Source organism: Cryptotermes secundus, unplaced genomic scaffold, assembly GCF_002891405.2.
Source record: "Cryptotermes secundus unplaced genomic scaffold, Csec_1.0 scaffold1025, whole genome shotgun sequence".
Classification (NCBI taxonomy): domain Eukaryota; kingdom Metazoa; phylum Arthropoda; class Insecta; order Blattodea; family Kalotermitidae; genus Cryptotermes; species Cryptotermes secundus.
The window spans coordinates 1,005,000-1,025,091 of NW_019730118.1; the positions used below are offsets into that span (position 1 = coordinate 1,005,000).

Below are 20,092 nucleotides of genomic sequence, written 5' to 3' on the forward strand. Positions count from 1 at the left end.
TTTTTTTTTTTTTTGGTACAAACAGTGTTATAAAATTCTGTTGTTCAATAGTAGGGATGTGTATTTCATATTTTGGAGGACTTGGGTTTAATTTTCATTTCAGAGACCTGGTAATGTGAGCACCAGACAAATGTTGTAATAAATCTTAAGACAAAATGCTGATATTTCTTTTCTCAGCCTTCCCTTTTCATGATTCAAACTCATCAGCCCATTAGTAATATATAAACTAAACAGCTGACAAAGCCTTGCTAAGTAAACCAAGAAAGGAATGTGAACTGTGTTGGAATGCATGATAATAATTTTGTTTCTTGTTATATAATGTGAATTATTTATATCCTTTTGGAAAACTGATTTTTTGGAGTTCCAGAAATACAAAATTTGAAACAATTATCATTCTATTTCCTTGTAACTAAAAGCATCAGATGTATGCATTGTGCTGTGGTTAGGGAAATATTTGGACATGAGAAGGATGAATTGGACAGTTTAGGGTATCATGTACCAAAGAATTTCGTAGGTAATACACATTACCAAACCTTATGGAAACACAGTCTAGGAAGCTACGATAAGCTGGGATATAGCTAGAGTATGCTGAGGCAAAGATTGTGTATGGGATGTTGGTGAGGAAATCTGGGGGTGGTAGGAGGATAACATTAAGATGAATTTTATGGAGATGAGTTTTGAGGTTAAGAGATAAATAGAACTAATTGTGGATTATGGTTTTAGTGTTGAATCTTTGAGCTCTGATACTGGAGTCAGGCAGTTAATCCCAGTAGATCCGTTTGATTTGTTTCATTCTGGTCCGTCACACTAACAATTACAAATATAAATCACAGTGAAAACAGCACAGTAGCCACGAGCAAACCCTGGACGATATAAAGAACCTCCACATCAAGATAGCCAGGTGGCACAATATCTGCCCCATATAAGAGGGACGATGGGAGGACGAACACGAGCCTGCATGGTTTACGAATTTTAATTATTGACAATCCAAAAAACTTTTAATTGGCATCAAGAAATTTTATACAATTTTTTAAAAACTTTACATTCCCAGGAAACTGCTGTGTTTGTGAAATGTTCTATCTAGTGTACTTTGTGTTGTAGCATAGAAGTGTACATACTTTACGTGTAAAAACTTATGTGATGGTGGTTTCCTATTTGTAGTGATGTTTGCCCTCTGAAGATGGTCCACAGAGACTGAAACATGTAAGGGTGTTAAGTTTTCATGTAGTAAAAAACTTATAGGTCACATTGGACGGAGTGATTTATATTTGCCCAGTAGATCCATTTGAGGCATAAACTGATGCATTACCTGATTCAGGATAGGGACGAGTGGAAAGCTTTTTTGAATGTGATAATGAACCCTCAGGTTCTATAAGGGCAGGAAGTTTCTTGACTAGTTTAGTGACTATCTTCTCAAGAAGCACCTTGCTTCATATAGTTGATTAAGTATGAATTCATTGAAGGTTTTTTATGATGTCCAGGTTAAGATTCTCTGTCTGTTGAGGATATTGGGGAAGAACGATGCTGAAGCCTCGGAAGCAATGAATGACATTCTTGCTCAGGTTGCAACAAACACTGAAACAAGCAAGAATGTTGGCAACACAATCCTCTATGAGACAGTTCTTTCCATTATGGATATTAAGTCAGAGAGTGGCTTGAGGGTGAGTTATTCTGCTTCCTCATCTCATTACACAAAAGTGTTTCTATGTTGGTATTTAGATGTCATTACACATAAGTGTTTGAGTCAGGATATATCAGTCAGTGAATTGACCAGCTGCAGTCTGGAGGATCAGTGTTTGATTGTTGGCTAGGTATGATTTTTTTTTTTCCCCCTTTACCACTACAGCCACCATGGCTTTGAGTTCCGCCTAAATTCCTGCATGAAGTGCATAAAATGAATGTTTATTGGGTTAGTTGTGTCTGACTGCTGGTATGCCCACCCATTTACATGCTTCAGCTGCAAAACTACTAGATGGATTTTGATGAAACTTTGTATTGGAATTCTGTGCTATAATTTGTTGGAAGGATTAGTTTTGGTTCATATAAGTTGAGTGTAAAACATAGTTTGTATGAAGCTTCAATTGTACTTCATCAGAAATATCTTACTAAACATTTTTTAATGGTAAAAAAGAGAGATTTTATTTAAGATCAGTTTTTTTGCATCTGTAAGAAATAAAGGTCAAGGCTAATCTGATATGCAAAATTACAAATAATGCATTTGGAAAATGCAGAGTAAGTATTCTCTTGTTGGTTACTAACATTTGTTGTCCAAAAATAGGGATTATTAATCTCCTAGGTTTAAGGGGATGGTGGCCATTTTTAATTCAGTGGTGTAACAGTTTATCAACCAGGAATCAAAACTTAATTTCTCACTTCTACAGGGCAGGCACACATACTTTATCTTTGGTGTAATAGCATGATTATTAAAGGCATTGCTTGGTCAGCTGGACTGTAAACATGCATCATTGCAATAATGCAACAAACAGCTAGTAAAGTCTAACAAAGGAAGTAGTAGTATATAGAAATTAGTGAATGGCTTTTGAGTTTATACCAAACATCACAGTCAAATGGTTAGCACTCCTGCTTCAGACTTGTGAACCTGGGTTCAGTTCTTGACCTAGTGACCAGCTGTCATACCTCAGGGTTTTCATGGTTTTCCTTAGTTCCACCAAGCATATGCAATTACCAGTTCCCTCCATATCCTCTTCAGTGATCTTATGGTTTGATGCTATATGTAAACGAACAAAGAAACAGTATATATACAAATATTTGTTTATTTGATGTATAGGGTTACTTTTATTCATCTCCCACCTTAAACAGACAAACTAAATTAAATCATGTCATTTCTGCTGTGATATGTTTCGATCCTTCAGGTTCTTGCCATCAACATTCTTGGAAGGTTTCTGCTAAATAATGATAAGAACATTCGTTATGTGGCTTTGAATACACTTCTGAAGACTGTGTACATTGACACCAGCGCTGTGCAGCGGCATAGGAGTACCATCCTGGAGTGCCTCAAGGTATCCTTTTCAAGTACATTTTATGTCATGGATATATTATATGAAGGAAATTGTCATAATTGCACTTTCAGGGCTTTTAAGGAACTCCAAAAATATTACAAAAATTACCAAATCAAAATTTGAAATTTATAACTGTGGGTAGGGACTTAACTGATGGAATTCTTGGTCTACAGATACATAGTTAAGAGTTTTTGTTTAGTGCTGCAAATCAGATGAACTCTTCATAGTTTGGTATAACATACTGGTACAGTGAAGTACTAGTCTTTAGGTTTTTCTGAGAGGGTATGAATTCAGCAGTAAACTGAGGAGAATCTTGAATGGAGAAGTTCAGTACTGAGATAGTGAGGCTGAGATTATATAAAATTTACACTAAATGAGGAAAAACCTTAAAAAGAATACATTAAATTTGGAATCCACTGTATGCAAGATTTTATTATAGAGCTACAGAATTCTAACACCGATTTTTTTATATACAGGATCCTGATGTTTCAATTAGACGGAGAGCTCTTGAACTAAGTTTTGCGCTTGTTAACTCCAATAACATCCGGACAATGATGAAGGAATTGCTGGTGTTTCTGGAGAAAGCTGACCCTGAGTTCAAAGCACAGTGCTCATCCAGCATTGTTTTAGCAGCAGAGCGCTTTGCTCCCAATAAGCGCTGGCACTTGGATACATTACTCAAAGTGCTCGTAGCGGTGAGTCTCATTATTATATGGTGAGCAGGTATTTGGGACTAAGCATAGGAAAAGTTATTGTATCCTATGAACACTGAATTGGACCACATGGGAACAGAGCCCAGAGGCCTGTAAGCAAGTTACAAAGCTGTACTTGATGCTCTTGGGAAGGCTGAATCCTTGAAGTCTTCCATCACTTCATGTCCTAAACATTGGGCTGCCGAAACTTCCTTCAACCACCTGGTTGCCAGAACAATGTTTGTCACCTGTTTTTTGGATGCTGAAACACTTCTTATCAATTCTTTTTACTAACCCTGTTGGTTAACATCCCATTCCTCTGTTCAGTCAGAATTTCACCTCTGACACACTGCCTAATATGGGAGGTATACAAGAGCTACGAAAGCCCTCTCAGTCATTAACCCTGAAGATGGCAACTGCAGGGTTTTCCAAAACATTTGAAAACGCTAAACATTCGACTGGTCGTCGTCCTGAAAGCTGAAGCTGCACATTAAGCATCAGATGTGAATACCTAAATACTAGGATGGAAATTAAGCTTTATATATTTTCACGCTGGTTCTTATAAGTCTTTAAGTTTAGAAATATTGTTCCTGTGGCTATATGCCAACTCACATGTTAATGTGTGAATGCATTGGTACAAATTATTATTATTATTGTTATTATTATTATCATTATTGTTGTTGTTGTTGTTATTATTATTATTATTATTATTATTATTATTATTATTATTATTATTATTATTATTATTATTATTATTATTGTAGCTAAGTAACTATCTGCAGAGAGCACTATTGTAGACATGTGCTCCAGATTTGTTCACATCTCTAAGTGGTAAGGTTGTCATTCTCATCTCTAGTAGAGTATGTAAGGAGGTTGTTGGACAGGTCAGTTTGTACTCATACCTGAACATATAAATAACATCCTTTCAGATTTACAACTGTTAAGAAGTTAACAGTGTTTTTGCATTAATGTTGCTTTCTATTATTATGATAGTTGATATTTATTAAATTGATACTGTTATTTTTAATGTAAAGTGTCAGTTGATAACCTTGTTTACAGTTAAGAAAGAAAGCATATTGTGTCTTCTGTATCATTTGTCAGTGATCACTTAAGAGTATGTTCTCTTCATGTGGTGGGTATTTGTCAGCTCAGTGAATGTACCTCATAACACATGTTTGAAGGATCCTCCCTTCTTCTGAGCACATGCCTTACAGTGATGTCATATTAAGCCCCTGACATTAACTAGTTGTGTAGGTAGATTCCTAATGTCTGCTTCAGCCAGCTGAATGAAGTTAATTAAGTCATTAAAGTCAGAAATTTAGTGGCATATACCCTTCCCTTCAAGCATCCCCACAAATATAAATCTAGGGGAGCTCAGGTCAGAGGAATGTGGAGGCCAATCCATTTGTCCATAAAGTTGTTGTCAAGTCAGTTGCGCACTCTGTGCAAAATGGGGGGTGGCACCATCATGCTGAAACCACATGCCCTTGTGCATGTGTACGAGTACATCCTCCAACAAAATGGAAACATTCCTTTAAGCAAATTAGTGTAGCACATTGCACTGCCATGATTCTATATTAGATAGGGTTCAGTTACGTAACTGACTGTGATTCCAGCCCAAACATCGACGCTGAATCTTTGCTGTAATGAAGAGTGATGAGTAGATGTTCATTCTCCGTTGCCCATACATGCAGGTTGTGTACACCCCTTCTTATTATAGTAATATGCCTCATCGGTGCACAACATGCAGCACACATACTGAGGAGTGCCCAGAATCTTGTGTGGCACCCATTGTGAGAACTAGAGATGGAGATGTTTGCCCCCTGGTAGCAGTCATGCCACAAATAGATGGAATGAACACAACAGTTTGCCACACTACATTCTGGTAAAATTCTCTTGCAGAAGAACTCTCATGATTCCTGGTTGATGGGTATCTTGTATGATATTCAGCACATCCTCCTCATCCTGCATATTGTATCTTAGATGGCCAGAATATACATGTGGCATGAGCCTCCTGTTTCTCTCAAATTATTATACACCCTAACAAACACATGTTGGTGAGGTTGTCTCCAATTTGGATATAGATGTTGATACTCAGTATAACCAGAGAATTTCCATCACAGAAACCATATACCGGGTGCATATTACCAAACTCTGCATTAGTAAATACAGGCAGTTTTGCTGTTTCTTCACTGTTCTTGTAACATATACTTAAGTCTCATAACTGTTCTTCACTTATCTGCTTACATGATCTCAGCATAGAGCCCTCATCAATTGAACACAGTGATACAGAGTGATGTCACCACAGACACGTAACTCTGAAATTGAGAAGCATCTAAAAGCAACTAACTTTATATTTCCAGCTCCATGTGATCTCCCCAATAACCCCCTTAAGTATTATGCTAGAACTTTTAATTGCCCTATATAGTAACTTACTCTTATAGGATGTAATGAAAATGTCTGCTCTGAATCAATTATAATCTTGTGCTGGTGCCCTGGAACACATAATGTAATTACACTCAACTCTCGATTATCCGGGATAATGGTGGGGATGGAAATCACAATTAATTGAAAACCTGGTTAAGACAAATTTTATTAAAAGTAGTACTGTAATACTGTACCTTCATAATACTGTAGACCTACCTCTATTTAAATGTATTCAACCTCATTTTTATGTCATCTCATGGCCTATTTAATAATTTTTTACATTACACTGAAGTATGAATTAGTTATTTCAGTCACATTGTTCAACAACATCCAACACTTCTTATGAATATTCACGCTTAACACTTAAAAAAATTTAATATTGTTGTTTACTTTTTCGCGGCATTTTCCTTTTTCTGTTGAATACTTAACACGACATGCTTCCTTTTACACCCTGACATTTTGCTAACGCACTTGAAGATCAATACAACGAAACTAACTTGGGCGGTGTATCTGTCCGTGAAACTTTCCACAAATCCTTGCATTCTTTCACCCCTACCCTAGAACATTGTGTTAGCATAACGGGACCAAATAATGCAGAGCTCAGTTCACACTAGTGCGAAAATAGTGTTACAACTCACCATGTGAAACAGAAGTGAATGAATATTAAACAACATATAAGCCGCAAACTGGTTTATCCGCCCCCGGATAATCGAGAGTTGAGCATATTTCTTGGTTTACAGGCTGGTAACTATGTTCGGGACGATGTGGTGTCCTGCACAATCCAGTTGGTCTCAGAGTCAACATCACAGCAGGGCTACATTGTAGAGCAGCTGTGGCACGCGCTGGAGAGGGACACAATGGACCGGCAGCCACTCACACAAGTTGCCACCTGGTGTATTGGAGAGTATGGAGACCTTCTTATATATGGACCTTCTACCAGTGAAGACAACCCCATCAGGGTGAGAGGATCTCTTGTTTTACATGGAGGTAGCAGCTACATGGGCATAGTGTGTTTGAGGAATGTCCTTAGCAATTACTTGGATTGCAGATCATAGTAAATTTCTGTGAACTTTTATATTTATACCTTATTAGTGCATATTTTAGGGGAGAAATTGCTAAAATATTCCAGAACACAGGCAGTCACATTAGAGCACAGGAATATACCCAGAACATCTTTGTAGAGGCAAAAGATAAGCTGCCTTCATATGTTAGTGCCATACTTGGAAGGCATATAGTAAGGGAAGTGGGACCACAGTTTCATACATTATTATCCTCGTGCTTTGGCCAGTTCACACCCAGAACAACTCTGGAATCCATTAACCTTTTAAAGAATCAATTTCTTCCGAACACTACATAAAAATTCAGTTCTTTGTACAATGCCACAAACACATTTCATCCCCACTACACATAATAATCAGTTGATACTATTTAGGGTTTCACGCTGTATATTTTTAGAACTGCGTGAAACAGACAAATGCAGTCTGTGAGTGGAATGCATAGCTGTAGTATGTTAAAGCAGATGGAAATATTGGTACTACGGGGAATTAGAAAACTAAATAGGAGACATTGAATCCAGGTGCTGGTCTGAATATAGTGAAAAAAAGGATTTCTGGCCCTGCGAGAACCAAGTGGTGGCCATCCGTCCTGTAGCCAATCACTTTTATGAGCTATCCTGCCTCCATATCAGTATGTATAAAATTAACGAGTTCCAGACAGAACTCATTAAAGCTGTTTTCTTGTTGCACTGACTTCTGTTTCCACAAATTTTGTGCTGGTAATGCCATATTTAGTAATGTGAACTTGTAATCCTCAGTTTTAATTTAGCTTATGGGTTACCCTCCTGGACTTACGCATAAATGATCATAAGATCAAGTCATAGCTAAGTAAAATTGTTATTGAAATTCTAGATAAGTTATATTTGCTGTTGCTGTTGTTGTTGCTGTTGCTGTTGCTGCTGCTGCTGCTGCTGCTGCTGCTGCTGTTGCTGTTGCTGTTGCTGTTATAGAGTATCATATTTTGTATTCTGTTCTTTAATTATTTTTGTGTATTTCTATCTATTCGTGATAACTTCGTAATTGGCCTCTGTGCTGTTAAGTTTGTACCTAAATAAACATGAATTGATTATCATCATCTTCAGCAGCAGCAAATGTTGACCTCACTACTTAGGTTGCAGAAGGATAAAGGGATGCCAAGGCGGAGGTTGCATGTACAGTCTGTCCAGTCTTAACACCTTATATCACCAACAAACAGGAAGGAGATCAGACATTTGGCATTGGCAATCACTGGCTAGATGAGATATATTAGTATCGTGGGGAAACATTCATCTCTTCAATACAGATTTTGTCTACATGAAATTCCTGAGATTTGAGGTTCTTTTGATAACTTGAGGTTAATGTCTTCTGGGATGTGGTGCCTATTGTCTGGTACATATTTACTGACATTTCAAAGGAACCTGCTGCCTCCATCTTCAGGGTAGAAGTGAAATTTATTGCCCGTAACCTCTGAGGTTTGCTCTGTCACCATGTTTTTAATTATAGTTTTGCACGTAATCAGAATATTGTATAATGATCAGTTCTGAAATTTGTGTTTGTGCTATTTCTCTTGGTTTTAAAATAAACGTAATTAAAATATATGAAACCACAATTTTTCCTGTTTTGTGTGGGTGTTAAATGTAAGTCTAGGAAAGTATTGTATATGAAGGGTGCCTGTGAACACTGTGGTGGGGAGAGAGGATGCTTGGTCCTCAGAAATTAAGTAACAAAAGACTAAACAACACTGCATAATGAAGAGCTTTGTTGTATGTACCCATCAAGTAATATTTTGATGGTTAAATTGAGAATGGTGAGATGATCAGGACATGTAGCACACAGGGAAGTGACCAGTTCCGAGACTAATATATGGGCAGGATGACAGTATTAAAATTGGTTTTGGGAAAGTAGAGTGTGATAATTTGGACTGCATTGAATTGGTTCAGGTGAGTGTCCAGATCATGGATTTGAGAATATGGTGATGAATCTTTATTATCTACAGAAACATGTAATCTTTTGAAGATTACTTTCTTTTGGGCTGTGGTGCCATGCAGCATGGTAAATTATTACAAGCATTTTAGAGGAGTATATTGCTGCATCTTCAAGCAAGTAACGAAATCTTACATGAATTTACTTTGGTCAGCCATATAAAAGGAATCAGTACCGAGAAGTTGGTTACATTGGCAAGACCTCAGTCCTATGGAAACCTGTTATTCAAAGTGATTCACGTGCTTTTGTTTGTATTCTGTAATAACTACTGTTTTCTTTTTACATCTGAACAGGTGTCAGAAGATGATGTAATTGCAGTATACCAGAGATTATTGTGGTCCACACAGAACACAATCATTACCAAGCAATATACATTACTGTCACTTACAAAACTCAGCACACGCTTCCAAGCAGGCAATGAGTAAGTTTTTTATGTTCTAGAAACCATATTGTTGGGAATGTTGACATATATCCCATGTGTGTTTCTATGTGTACGTGTTCATGTGCATGGGCATGCATAGATGTATGTTTATGTGTGTATGAGAGCCAGATTTCTCTTTCATTTATTATCTTTATCCTCCTCCCCATATTCAAAACAAGTATGTGTTCACACTTCCTGGCTCATGCTTGCACGGGCAGGAATGAGAGACATTTATGGTGGCAAAGTGAAAGAGCAAGTCATCTACAGTGTGTGTGTGTTCCTTTAGTTCTACAGCTAGATATTTCTTTCATCCGGTTTCTCCCTCTCATCTTTCCTGTTTTTCCACACGCTCCCCCAAGTTATTACATGTGCAGTTATTTTCTTGTTGCAGTACAGTGTTTTTGTGCCCACGGGTTTTGTTTCTGCTGTAGATAAATCTTGTCTGTATCATATATGTTGTTAGTGTTTTGGTTTATCAGTTTTACACATATGATCATGGTACACGATGACATGATCTTCCTAAATTTCAATTTTCCAACATTCATCTTAGGGCTGTTTCATCAGAATTAAGTTCTGTCAGTTACTAATTGTCATTTCATAAGTTATTAGAAACACTGTGGCTGCATAAAATGGGGGTGCAGTGAGACAGCAGTACATCATTATTTATAGGCTTTAAGACAGCCTATGATGCAGTTAGGAGGAAGGTATTGTTTAATATTTTCATTGAGTGTTGTGTACCCATGAAACTAATCAGGAAATTAAAATGTGTTTAAATGAAACATATAGTAATGTCTGTGCAGGTAAGCGTTTGTTATGTTTCATATTTAGAATGGTTAGAAACAAGGAGATACTTTATCACCATTGCTTTTCAATTTGCTTTATAATACACCATTAGGAAAGTCCAAGAAAATCAGGTAAAACTGAAATTGGTTGGGTCATATCAGCTTTTGGTCTGTTCTGGTGTTAATTTGTTGGGGATAACATAAATAGTCCAGGAGAGGTTTTAGTTGAGTTCCAAGGTTCCAGGGTGTTTGAACATGAAATGGCAAGAAGACGTAGTGATGCGAAGTACTAGTTTCTGTGTTGAGATCCGTTGCCAGGAGACAACCAGTGAAGATGGAATCCTAGCGGGTGTGCAGCAGTGAACTGGAAAGTGTGTAAATCAGTGATAGTGCTGTACTAATTGTAATTAAGGGAGAATGTAATGAAAGTGCCAATAAATGCAGTCATCTGCACTAAAATCCATTAATTTCATCATGTGTAACACTCCTCCCATACTCAGAACAGTATAGATTTTACTTGTTTTAAGTGATGTACTCACAAAGATTTAGTACTTGACTAAAAGATATATTTATTTTGATATTTTTATATGACTTATTTCAGCAAGATTCGCCAAATCATTGACACATTTGGCAGCCATCTGCACATTGAGCTTCAGCAGCGTGGTGTGGAGTTCTCTCAACTATTTCGGAAGTATGAGCATATGCGACCAGCATTACTGGAGAGGATGCCCCCCATGGAGACTGCACGACCTGCTGATGCAAATAACACAGCTGCCTTGACAAATGGCGAGACATCAGAAGATTTGGATGCAGTAGGGGACGAGGGAAACCTGCTTGTAGATGGCACAAAGGAATTTCGTGAATCCGAGACACAGGACTCGGTGAGTATTTACATCAGAGGTTGCAGTCTCACAGACCATTGGCTGGTTGTAGACCACACACCCTGTATAACAAATACCATTTAAGGTAGACACTTACCTCAATATATGGACATACAACAATTAAATATTATATGTTTTTTGAGAGTATAGTGAACCTCATTTGATGTGCCTCGTTTTAAGGTATTCCTTCATTTAATGTTCAGTTCCAGTGATCCCAGGATTGTGTTAAAGTTACTCTGTTAAAATTTTCTCCAGTTCTATGTTCAACGCCGCTATTCCTTAAAGAAATCCATTGCAGCAGTATTCAACTGAAGTCGAACAAGTATCCATTACCATATAGTGTGACATTCGACATTAGTCCACATTGAGAAATAATAATTTTCTTCAGCTACATCATTCAGCTTCATTCACTTGTCTATGAAAATGCATTTTTGTTGCATTTTTTCTCTTCATATTGTCACGTGATAGAGTGGCATTTTTTCTCTTCATATTGTCACGTGATAGAGTGACTATAGACAGGGTTTGGATTGGTGGCTCAATTTATTGCACACTTTAACACACCACTTGTGACTACACGTTACAGTTCACTGTTACGCACACGCTAGTGTTCTCAGTCTGCTGTGTTTTCACCAGTCACTGCCTGGTAATGGATTCCAGTGGCAGACGTTCTTCTTACTCGTTCCCAAACTTCCCCCTTGCCTCACCTACCAGCTTCTGACAGCAGCAACTCACAATGACTGGACTACAGTTCTCTGGCTGTTCAGTAACTCACAAATCAACTCTTCACTTCTCTGCACTGCACTAACTGAACTCAGTTGGTTGTGTGATATAGCCTCAAAGCGGATCACATAAAAATGCCTCCAACAGTACTTCCACTGTTGTGCGCATTACACTGCCAAGCAACAGCTGTTGCCTCAAGGCCTCAACTAGATATTCTGGGTAAAAATAAAGCATCAGTAAAAGTCACATAAGGTGAAAAGTTTCATGATTTGTACTGTACTCTAATTACTTGATAAATATGTAGGATTTAAACTTCCAGCTTAGGCACTTATATGATAGTAATTTGTAATTAATGACCATTCAGAATTATTTATTTTACATGACTTGCTTTTTCTTATAGCAGAGTCAATTTCCGTTTAATTAAATGTATGATAGTCATGTATCATGACAGAACAGTTTGCAATAAAAATAATTCCTAGTTTGACTGGTTAAGATTTAATTTAACAGTTTAGGTGACTTAAATTCCTATATCCACATCCAGGTAAGCTGTATGATGGATTATATCTGGTGCATTTGACAGATAAAAGCCTTGCATCAGACATTATGCATGCATCAGTAGTCTAGAAGCAGGGCTCCAAGATTTGAACAGAAGAACATCTCACAATCAGCTGATATATGATGCTGGAAGAACCTTGTTAACTGAGACCATAATGTATGACTTCAAAGGAAACATATCCTATGTCATGCCACATCTCTTAGTATGTGGGAAGTGTGTAGCTTTCTATCCCTCTTTTAAACGTAGTTGGGCTTCCATTGCTCTACAGAAGTTCATGTACTCTTCTTGTACCATTACACTTGCCAAATGTTGAGAAGAGTGTGATTCCATTAAATCAGAACATATATTTCCCATGGCTGCATGATAGCTCAAGCGGTTAGATGCTGGCTTCCCACCACGGCAGCCCAGGTTCGATCCCGAGTCTGGTCAAGCGGGATTTGTGGTGGACAAAGTGGCGCTGGGGCGGGTTTTCTCTGAGTACTTCGGTTTCCCCTGCCAATCTTCATTCCACTAAATTCTCCATCATCATAATCACCCGGGGCAGGTACAATAGGTCAGTCAGTGGCCGCTGTGCCAACTGGACCCAGTTGGACTCCACCCCCCACTAAGTGAATTAATTATATTTTCTATCATGTTTCACAACATCTTCATACAAATGAGATATAATTCTTAAATACTGGGTAAGGTAAAAAAGAGATAAAGTTGTCCCTGTACTTAACTGATTGAGCACTACGCCATGAAGGCATATGGGGGAGTGGATGTATAGATCCACATTTTCTTGACCTCAGCACTGTTTGGAGGTGAGTGGTCAGCTTCACACCCCTGCCTCTTTTCCCCCAGGGAAAGAACCCCTGTTCCCTTTGGATAGGATGCTGGGTGGGCCTCACAGCCGGTCTGGATGACATGGAGAAGAGAAAATTCATGACCCTGCTGGGACTCTAACTCTGATCCCTCTGTCGTACAGCTCATAGCCAGTCGCTATACCAACTATGCTACCCCAGGTCATGCTTAAATGTTGAGTATCATTAGTAATAAGAAATTTTAATTTGTCTGTGTTAATGTTTCTTTGTAAACAAAACTGACTGCTGAAATAAGGAAGCAGAAGAATAAAATGTTACAGTACTTGAAATTATAAAGAGAACGGTAAGAGTTACTGTATACTTTGTTTCTAGAATGCTCTGCTGGTTCTACTGGGAGGTGCAGATAACGCTGAGAGTGATATTACACGTCAGACAGAAACCAGTAAACCTGCCAGCACAGACAATCAGGATCTTCTTGATCTGTTAGGTAAGATGATGGCGTATTGTCATTCTATAATTGAAATGCAAGGGGAAGTTTGCCTACTCTGTGCTGTTAACTTAAAGTTATTTCACTTGTGAAGTTTCCCTTATATTTATTTATTGACAGTATGATGAGGTGAAGTGACCATTCCAGTTCCATATGTGGGAGGCGCAGTTCCAGTAGTATGTTTTTGTTTGTGAGAAATTGGTTATGTTTATCTTTTTAGTAGACTCCACTTGTTTGTATACTAGAATTCTTTTTAAGTAGCATTATGCCTTAGTAACATTTATCTAAGTGGCCTCCATAGTCTAGGGGTAACGTTCCCACCTCATGACTCAAGGTACTCGGGTTCAAAAACCCGGCGGAGGTCGTGGAATTTTTAAGGGCAGAAAAATTCAGGGAACAAGTCCTTTGGGAGGAACTTTAAGCCGTGGGTCCTGTGTCGTAGATTTATGGCACGTAAAAGAACCTCATGTCTCTAGGAGACCTCTGAGCAAAATTAGGCCAAGTTTCCCACCCAAGTAGTTTCCAGTTCCTCTGGTAGATGGGGGAAGTATCAGGTACCACTGCCGGAGGAAGGGGGACCTCTCCGACAGGAAGGGACTAAGGTATTAGATACCACTGCCAAGTAGAGGGTAGAAACCTTGCTGGCAGAAAGGGACTAACTATTAGATACCACTGCCAGTAAGAGGTTGGAACCTCGCTGGCAGAAAGGGGCTGATAGTAAGCACCAGTACCGGTAGGGTATGGAGACAGTAGAAATTAAAAGGGGGACGCACAATGGACCAGTAACCGGTCTAAGTGCATGGGGAAACACACCCCCTCAGTACAGAATACAGAACATTTATCTAAAGTAACTCCTTGGGGGCAAAATCCTTCTTGAGTAGCTACTAGCCTGGTAGTCAAGAAATCAGTAGCTGTTTGTAGTGTGTGAATGTTCATTGCCATGTTTGTGAGAGTATACAGCTGATCCCAGTCTGGAAGCAGATGAATTCAGTCCTGACTTTCATGAATGAAATGCAAGTGAAGGAGAGGGTGTGCTGAAAGATGCATTGAAGAGAGTTGTGGATTTGCTTTGGTTAGTATAGTGATTAGGCTACTGGCTGGACAAGTGGGGATTCCCAGGGCGGGGGCTAAAGCAGCAGGAGTGTGAACCTGACTCTTCCATGGAACTTGATGGTGTGGTACTTAATTAAGTTTAAGGATAAATCTACCTTCATGTTTTCCTACCTCTTTTCACTATCACTTTAATTTTTTATACATCAGTTTCCTCTTAATGCTATTTTATTGATGATGAAATGACAAGATGTAGCGCTTATGCCAGATTCTTCCGACCAATTACAGTGCAGTTCCAAAGTAATGGGCTTGGTTGTAGGCATATGAAATTGCATGTGGTATTGTAATATGAAAGTAAATTTAATAGTACAAAAGAGATTTCCAGAAATTGAGATTTTTGTGTCATCCTTTTTATTTAAGATTAGTCAGTTGACTGACCATGAACTAGATGACCAGGATTCAGTTACCCACAGATGAAAAAATTTCCTCTCTCACTCTCTTTTGCTGTCAACTTCATACTAGCTCTGGAGCACAACTGGGTTATTAGCAAATGTATATTAAGGGCAGTTCTGCTGAAGTCAGGCCCCTTACATGTGAAGTTACCATGGTTGCATCACCATGGTAGCTGTGGCTGTAAAGGGGTTTGATATGCCTAAAGTGTGAAACTGACTGACTTTCAACGAGTGCCATGGTATGTGGTGGATCTTTACCTTCATTCCTTCCATTCACCTTCATGTCATTATTGATAGACACAGGTGCAGCTTTACATTTTTTTTTACTTCTGCATCCATTGCAAATAATTGTCATTACTTTTTCCCAGTTTTCAGTAAGAGAGACTCACTACATTACTTTCTTGTCACTCATGTTATTGCCAGTGGTCATACATATATTTTTTTCTGTATTGATTTACAGGCGGATTGGACTTGAACAGTATTACCTCTGCACCAGTAGCTCCTCAGAACAACAGCAACATCCTCCTGAACACAAACCAAAGCTCTAACTTCTTAGTGGATGGTCTTCTGAACAGCGAACCTGTTATAAACCGTGAGTTCAAAGAAGTTAATTGTTGTTAAGGTCATATTTGCTTATGTACGGGCCGTTATACAAACATATATGCCTAGATATCCAGAAAGATGTTCCAACATTAGTTAAATGTAAATTTTCTGTTCAGTGTAAAGTAACAATATCACAAGTAGTTACTATAGGATTCTGACGATGGTGTATAACACTTAACAGATATTGGGTTTTCGGACTTTATCCATCATCCTGGTTTCAAGATAACTAAGAAAAACATGACGTTTCAGAAACTGGATCTGTTTCCATCCTCAGGTGAGGCTCAGGTGTCCAGTGATTGTGGCTAGCTCTTTCTAAGGGACCCAACAGAATAGGTGTTTTCCCTCACCTGAGGACGGAAACAGATCCAGTTTCCGAAACATCGTGTTTTTCTTAGTTATCTTAAAACCAGGACGATGGATAAAGTCCGAAAACCAAATATCTCTAAACAATATCACAGTCAAACAAAATCTATTTTTAGCAGTTGGCTTTAAAGATGATACCTAACGAACAGTTCTTAATGAAAGTTGGTGCAGAAACTCGACATAAATATGTGAGATTGGGGTTTTGATGGTAGTGACTTTGAAGATCACTGATTTGTGGGACATTATATTTTGTAGGCTGGTAAATGTTTACTGACATTCCTCCAGGGTATTGGTAAACATCCACCAGCTTACATGTTGTCACGTCAAAGAAGATAGTAAGCTTCAGGTCATAAATATGCGTATAGACTCTGTATGAAACATCTGTTATGTGTTACCATTTGCAGCATGATGTATAACTTTTCTGTCTTTCTCACTTACAAAATAAATTCTGAATTTTTATATTTAAGTAATAATAGACCTCCTTAAGAATGCTGATCATGCATGAATTTATGGGGAAAATCAATTTTTAGTCGGTGAACTAAATATATTCAGATGTTAGTAAACACATGATCGTGGCGTGTTCAGTTCACATTATGAAGCAAAAAATTGTAAATTGTTCTAGATAATAGGCTGGGTAAATTGACCACTGGTCACCACTTCTCATTTCAGGATGGATAATATTGCATGCTGTGAGTGGTGAATTTTGTTAAACAGACTTTAGACCTTAGTTATAATTCTGGGATACTGGATAGTAGTAAGATGTTATGGTTGTTAGCAATAATTTCTGTGTGTCTGTGTTTTATAGATTTACCAAGTATCACAGCATATGAGAAGAATGGTCTGAAGATAGTGTTCTCTTTGGAACGTCTGCCAGAAAACCCCAACACGACGGTGATCAGAATGTCTGCCATGAATGAAACCCTTAACCCTATCACCGAGTTCCTGTTTCAAGCTGCGGTGCCTAAAGTAAGCCAGTGTTATGAAATATTTTGGTCACATTTTGCAAAGCAACTTAAGAGAACATTGAAGATTTTAGAGAAATTACTTTACTTACGTGAGCATAAGACCAGATATTTTCCTAATTTAGCTTCTGAAAAATTAGGGTTTGAAGAATGCAGTCTTCTGGGATTTGGCACCGTGTATATGTGGTGTTAACCGACGTTTCGGAGGAACGTATCGCCTCCATCTTCAGGGTAGAAAAAAATTAAGAAAATATAAGGTATTACCGGTTCTCACGGTCTCTTCGCTTGCAGATTTTTTATATTTTTTCTTCTACCCTGAAGAGGCGATACGTTCCTCCGAAACGTCGGTTAACACCACATATACATGGTGCCAAATCCCAGAAGACTGCTTTCTTCATAGTCACCGCCGTGAAAGCCTCAAATCTTAAATTAGGGTTTGTTTTATAATTGCAAACACACTGGGATGAATGTTGACATTACTCGATGGTTTTTAATATGTATTAGGGCCATTCCACAGCCTAGTCAGAAACTGTCTTTTCACCATAGATTCTCTGGTTTGTTCAGCAAGCTGCCTATGAGAGATTTTTTATGGGACAGGGTGGCAGTGAAACATGTTTCTCTTTCAATACTTCAGTTTTACGTGCCACTCACAATTACATTAATCCTCATCATGGCCACTACAGTAGACATATTTTAGGCTGTAATGCCAAGGGACTATGTCTCACTGCACTCCTATGCTATTGTACGTAGTGTGGCATGAACACATCCACCTATGTTTTATGTATATATCCTTTGCAGTACAGCAGCACAGTGTACAGTGAAACACAAATTTAAGGTTTCATTGGGGAGCAATGGATTTGAGCACTGAACACGAAAATATTAAATGGAAGAAATTTAAAATGCAATTACTGCTGTAGGGTCAGTGCAATTGGAGGTTGATTGAGGGAGAACTTTAAATTGAGGAACATTAAATAGGAGGTCTGTTGTACCAGCCGTAGGTGATAGGTGACGGTGATTGTGGAGCAATTGGTGGAATGAAGATTGGCAGGGGAAACCGAAATACTCGGAGAAAACCTGCCCCAGCACCACTTTGCCCACCCCAAATCCCACATGACCAGACGTGGGCACGTTCCTTTGGCTCTCGCTTCTGGGGTATTGCGTTGCCATGATGCCTTGAGCCATTGACACATTAGTGTTCTGCATTGGGCTTTATTGTTCTGGTTGGTGTCAGAACATGGTTCCCAGCCAAAAGCCATCTGGAACATTCTTGTTTCATGTCATTCATAAGAGGCTGTTGAGGTAGGCAGTGTATTTATGAGGTATTCCTTCCTAGGTTAATGTTCTCTGCATGAATCATAGATCTGCTGTCCACTGTTAAATGACCTTCACATGCATCCAGCATAAGCACTCCTTGTTTTCTTGACAATACTCTTGGTCTTGGGTTCTGGACAATCATCAGTTCATTTACCCATCAGTCCGTTAGTCTCTTACATGATTATTAATCCACTAAGCAGATGTGCCTTAGGCATGTTTCCTGATGTCAGTCACATCTTTCCTTTGCCTGATGTCTGTGACAACAAATAATTCCCTTGTTTCCACATTAAGATGTTTGCCTTGGGAGACATTGATTTTTTTTTTTTTTTGCTGCTTCACAGTTGTTTGTTCTGTATGTTCAATCAACAACAGCCTTAAAATACAAAACACAACTGCAGTACCTGATACATTTTGACACATCATTCCCTTTCACACGACTCCTCCTCTCTCGACATAATTTATCATTTTGTCAAAGAACTTTTGCAAGATCCAGGCTAGTCTAGTTGTTATAGCGACTGGCTACGAGCTGGACAACCAAGGGGTTAGAGTTCCGAGTCCCAGTAGGGTCAAGAATTTTCTCTTCTTCACGTCGTCCAGACTGGCTCTGGTTCACCCAACCTCCTGTCCAATGGATACCAAGGGGTATTTCTCCAAGGTTAAAGTGGCCAGAACGTGAAGCTGACCGCTCACCTCCAACTAGTGCCGAGGTCAGGAAAATGTGGATCTATATATCCAATCCCCCATATGCCTTCATGGTGTAGTGCTTAATTAGTTAAGCACAGGGACAGCTTTACCTTTTACTTTTGCAATAGCACCAGATTTTGTGCTATAAATCATTAATTGTCATGGGTTTCCAAACTTGGTGCTTCATTCAACTTCATGGTAACTTGTGGCTTCTGACCTTGAAGTATACACGTGTCTGTCTTACTTTCTTGCTTGCTACTTTCCTAGCAGGATAGTGTGAGTTATTCTGTGGACATAATGAAAGCTTAAAACAGATTATAAACAACTAACATATTGTAAAGTGTTTACGTTACTGAATACGCCGTAGAGATCGTTAACTGGTTTATTGAACAATCTACAACTATCGGCTACTCTTAATTATCACAACGTTACGGGTTTCCACAGTTTACAAACCCTACAATAAAATCTCTTAACACCGTCTTCACTTGTCTTCACGTACTAATAACGCGGGAGCTATACAAGTCTCCCTGAAATACACACTCCGAGTATAACTGTACTACAGCAATCACTATGTCTGGAAAGCACACAATAAGTCTTCCGCTCGCTGACTTCTTCGTTGTCGCACACTCGCAGGCTGCTATGTTTCAACTGATGATCACACTGCTGTGGGTCCGCTTATATAGCCTTGCGCTGTTGCTAGTGTGACGTGGCGGATAGCATAGGACGCTGTTGCTAGCGTGACGTCACCGCTGTTGATTAGCATTGCGTAGTTGCCAGGTTACGGGGCTCGGCTATCTTCGGCTCCGCTCGGCTCTCTTCGGCTCCGCTCGTGACGTCACCGCGCGTTGCGCATTGCGGGGT

At 38.9% G+C, this 20,092-nt stretch overlaps 1 protein-coding gene across 4 annotated transcripts in view; it reads left to right on the top strand.

The window, feature by feature from the left end:
* The window catches only part of LOC111866275 (AP-1 complex subunit gamma-1), a 48,830-nt gene that overhangs the window by 24,286 nt on the left and 4,452 nt on the right, over positions 1-20,092 (top strand). For all 4 annotated transcript variants that reach the window (XM_023855065.2, XM_023855064.2, XM_023855066.2 and 1 more), the window contains 9 exons: positions 1,482-1,661; positions 2,874-3,020; positions 3,497-3,715; positions 6,880-7,098; positions 9,450-9,577; positions 10,961-11,240; positions 13,689-13,803; positions 15,766-15,897; positions 17,077-17,237. In XM_023855065.2, coding sequence (XP_023710833.1) covers positions 1,482-1,661; positions 2,874-3,020; positions 3,497-3,715; positions 6,880-7,098; positions 9,450-9,577; positions 10,961-11,240; positions 13,689-13,803; positions 15,766-15,897; positions 17,077-17,237 — 1,581 coding nt within the window. The remainder of the gene's footprint in view (positions 1-1,481; positions 1,662-2,873; positions 3,021-3,496; positions 3,716-6,879; positions 7,099-9,449; positions 9,578-10,960; positions 11,241-13,688; positions 13,804-15,765; positions 15,898-17,076; positions 17,238-20,092) is intronic.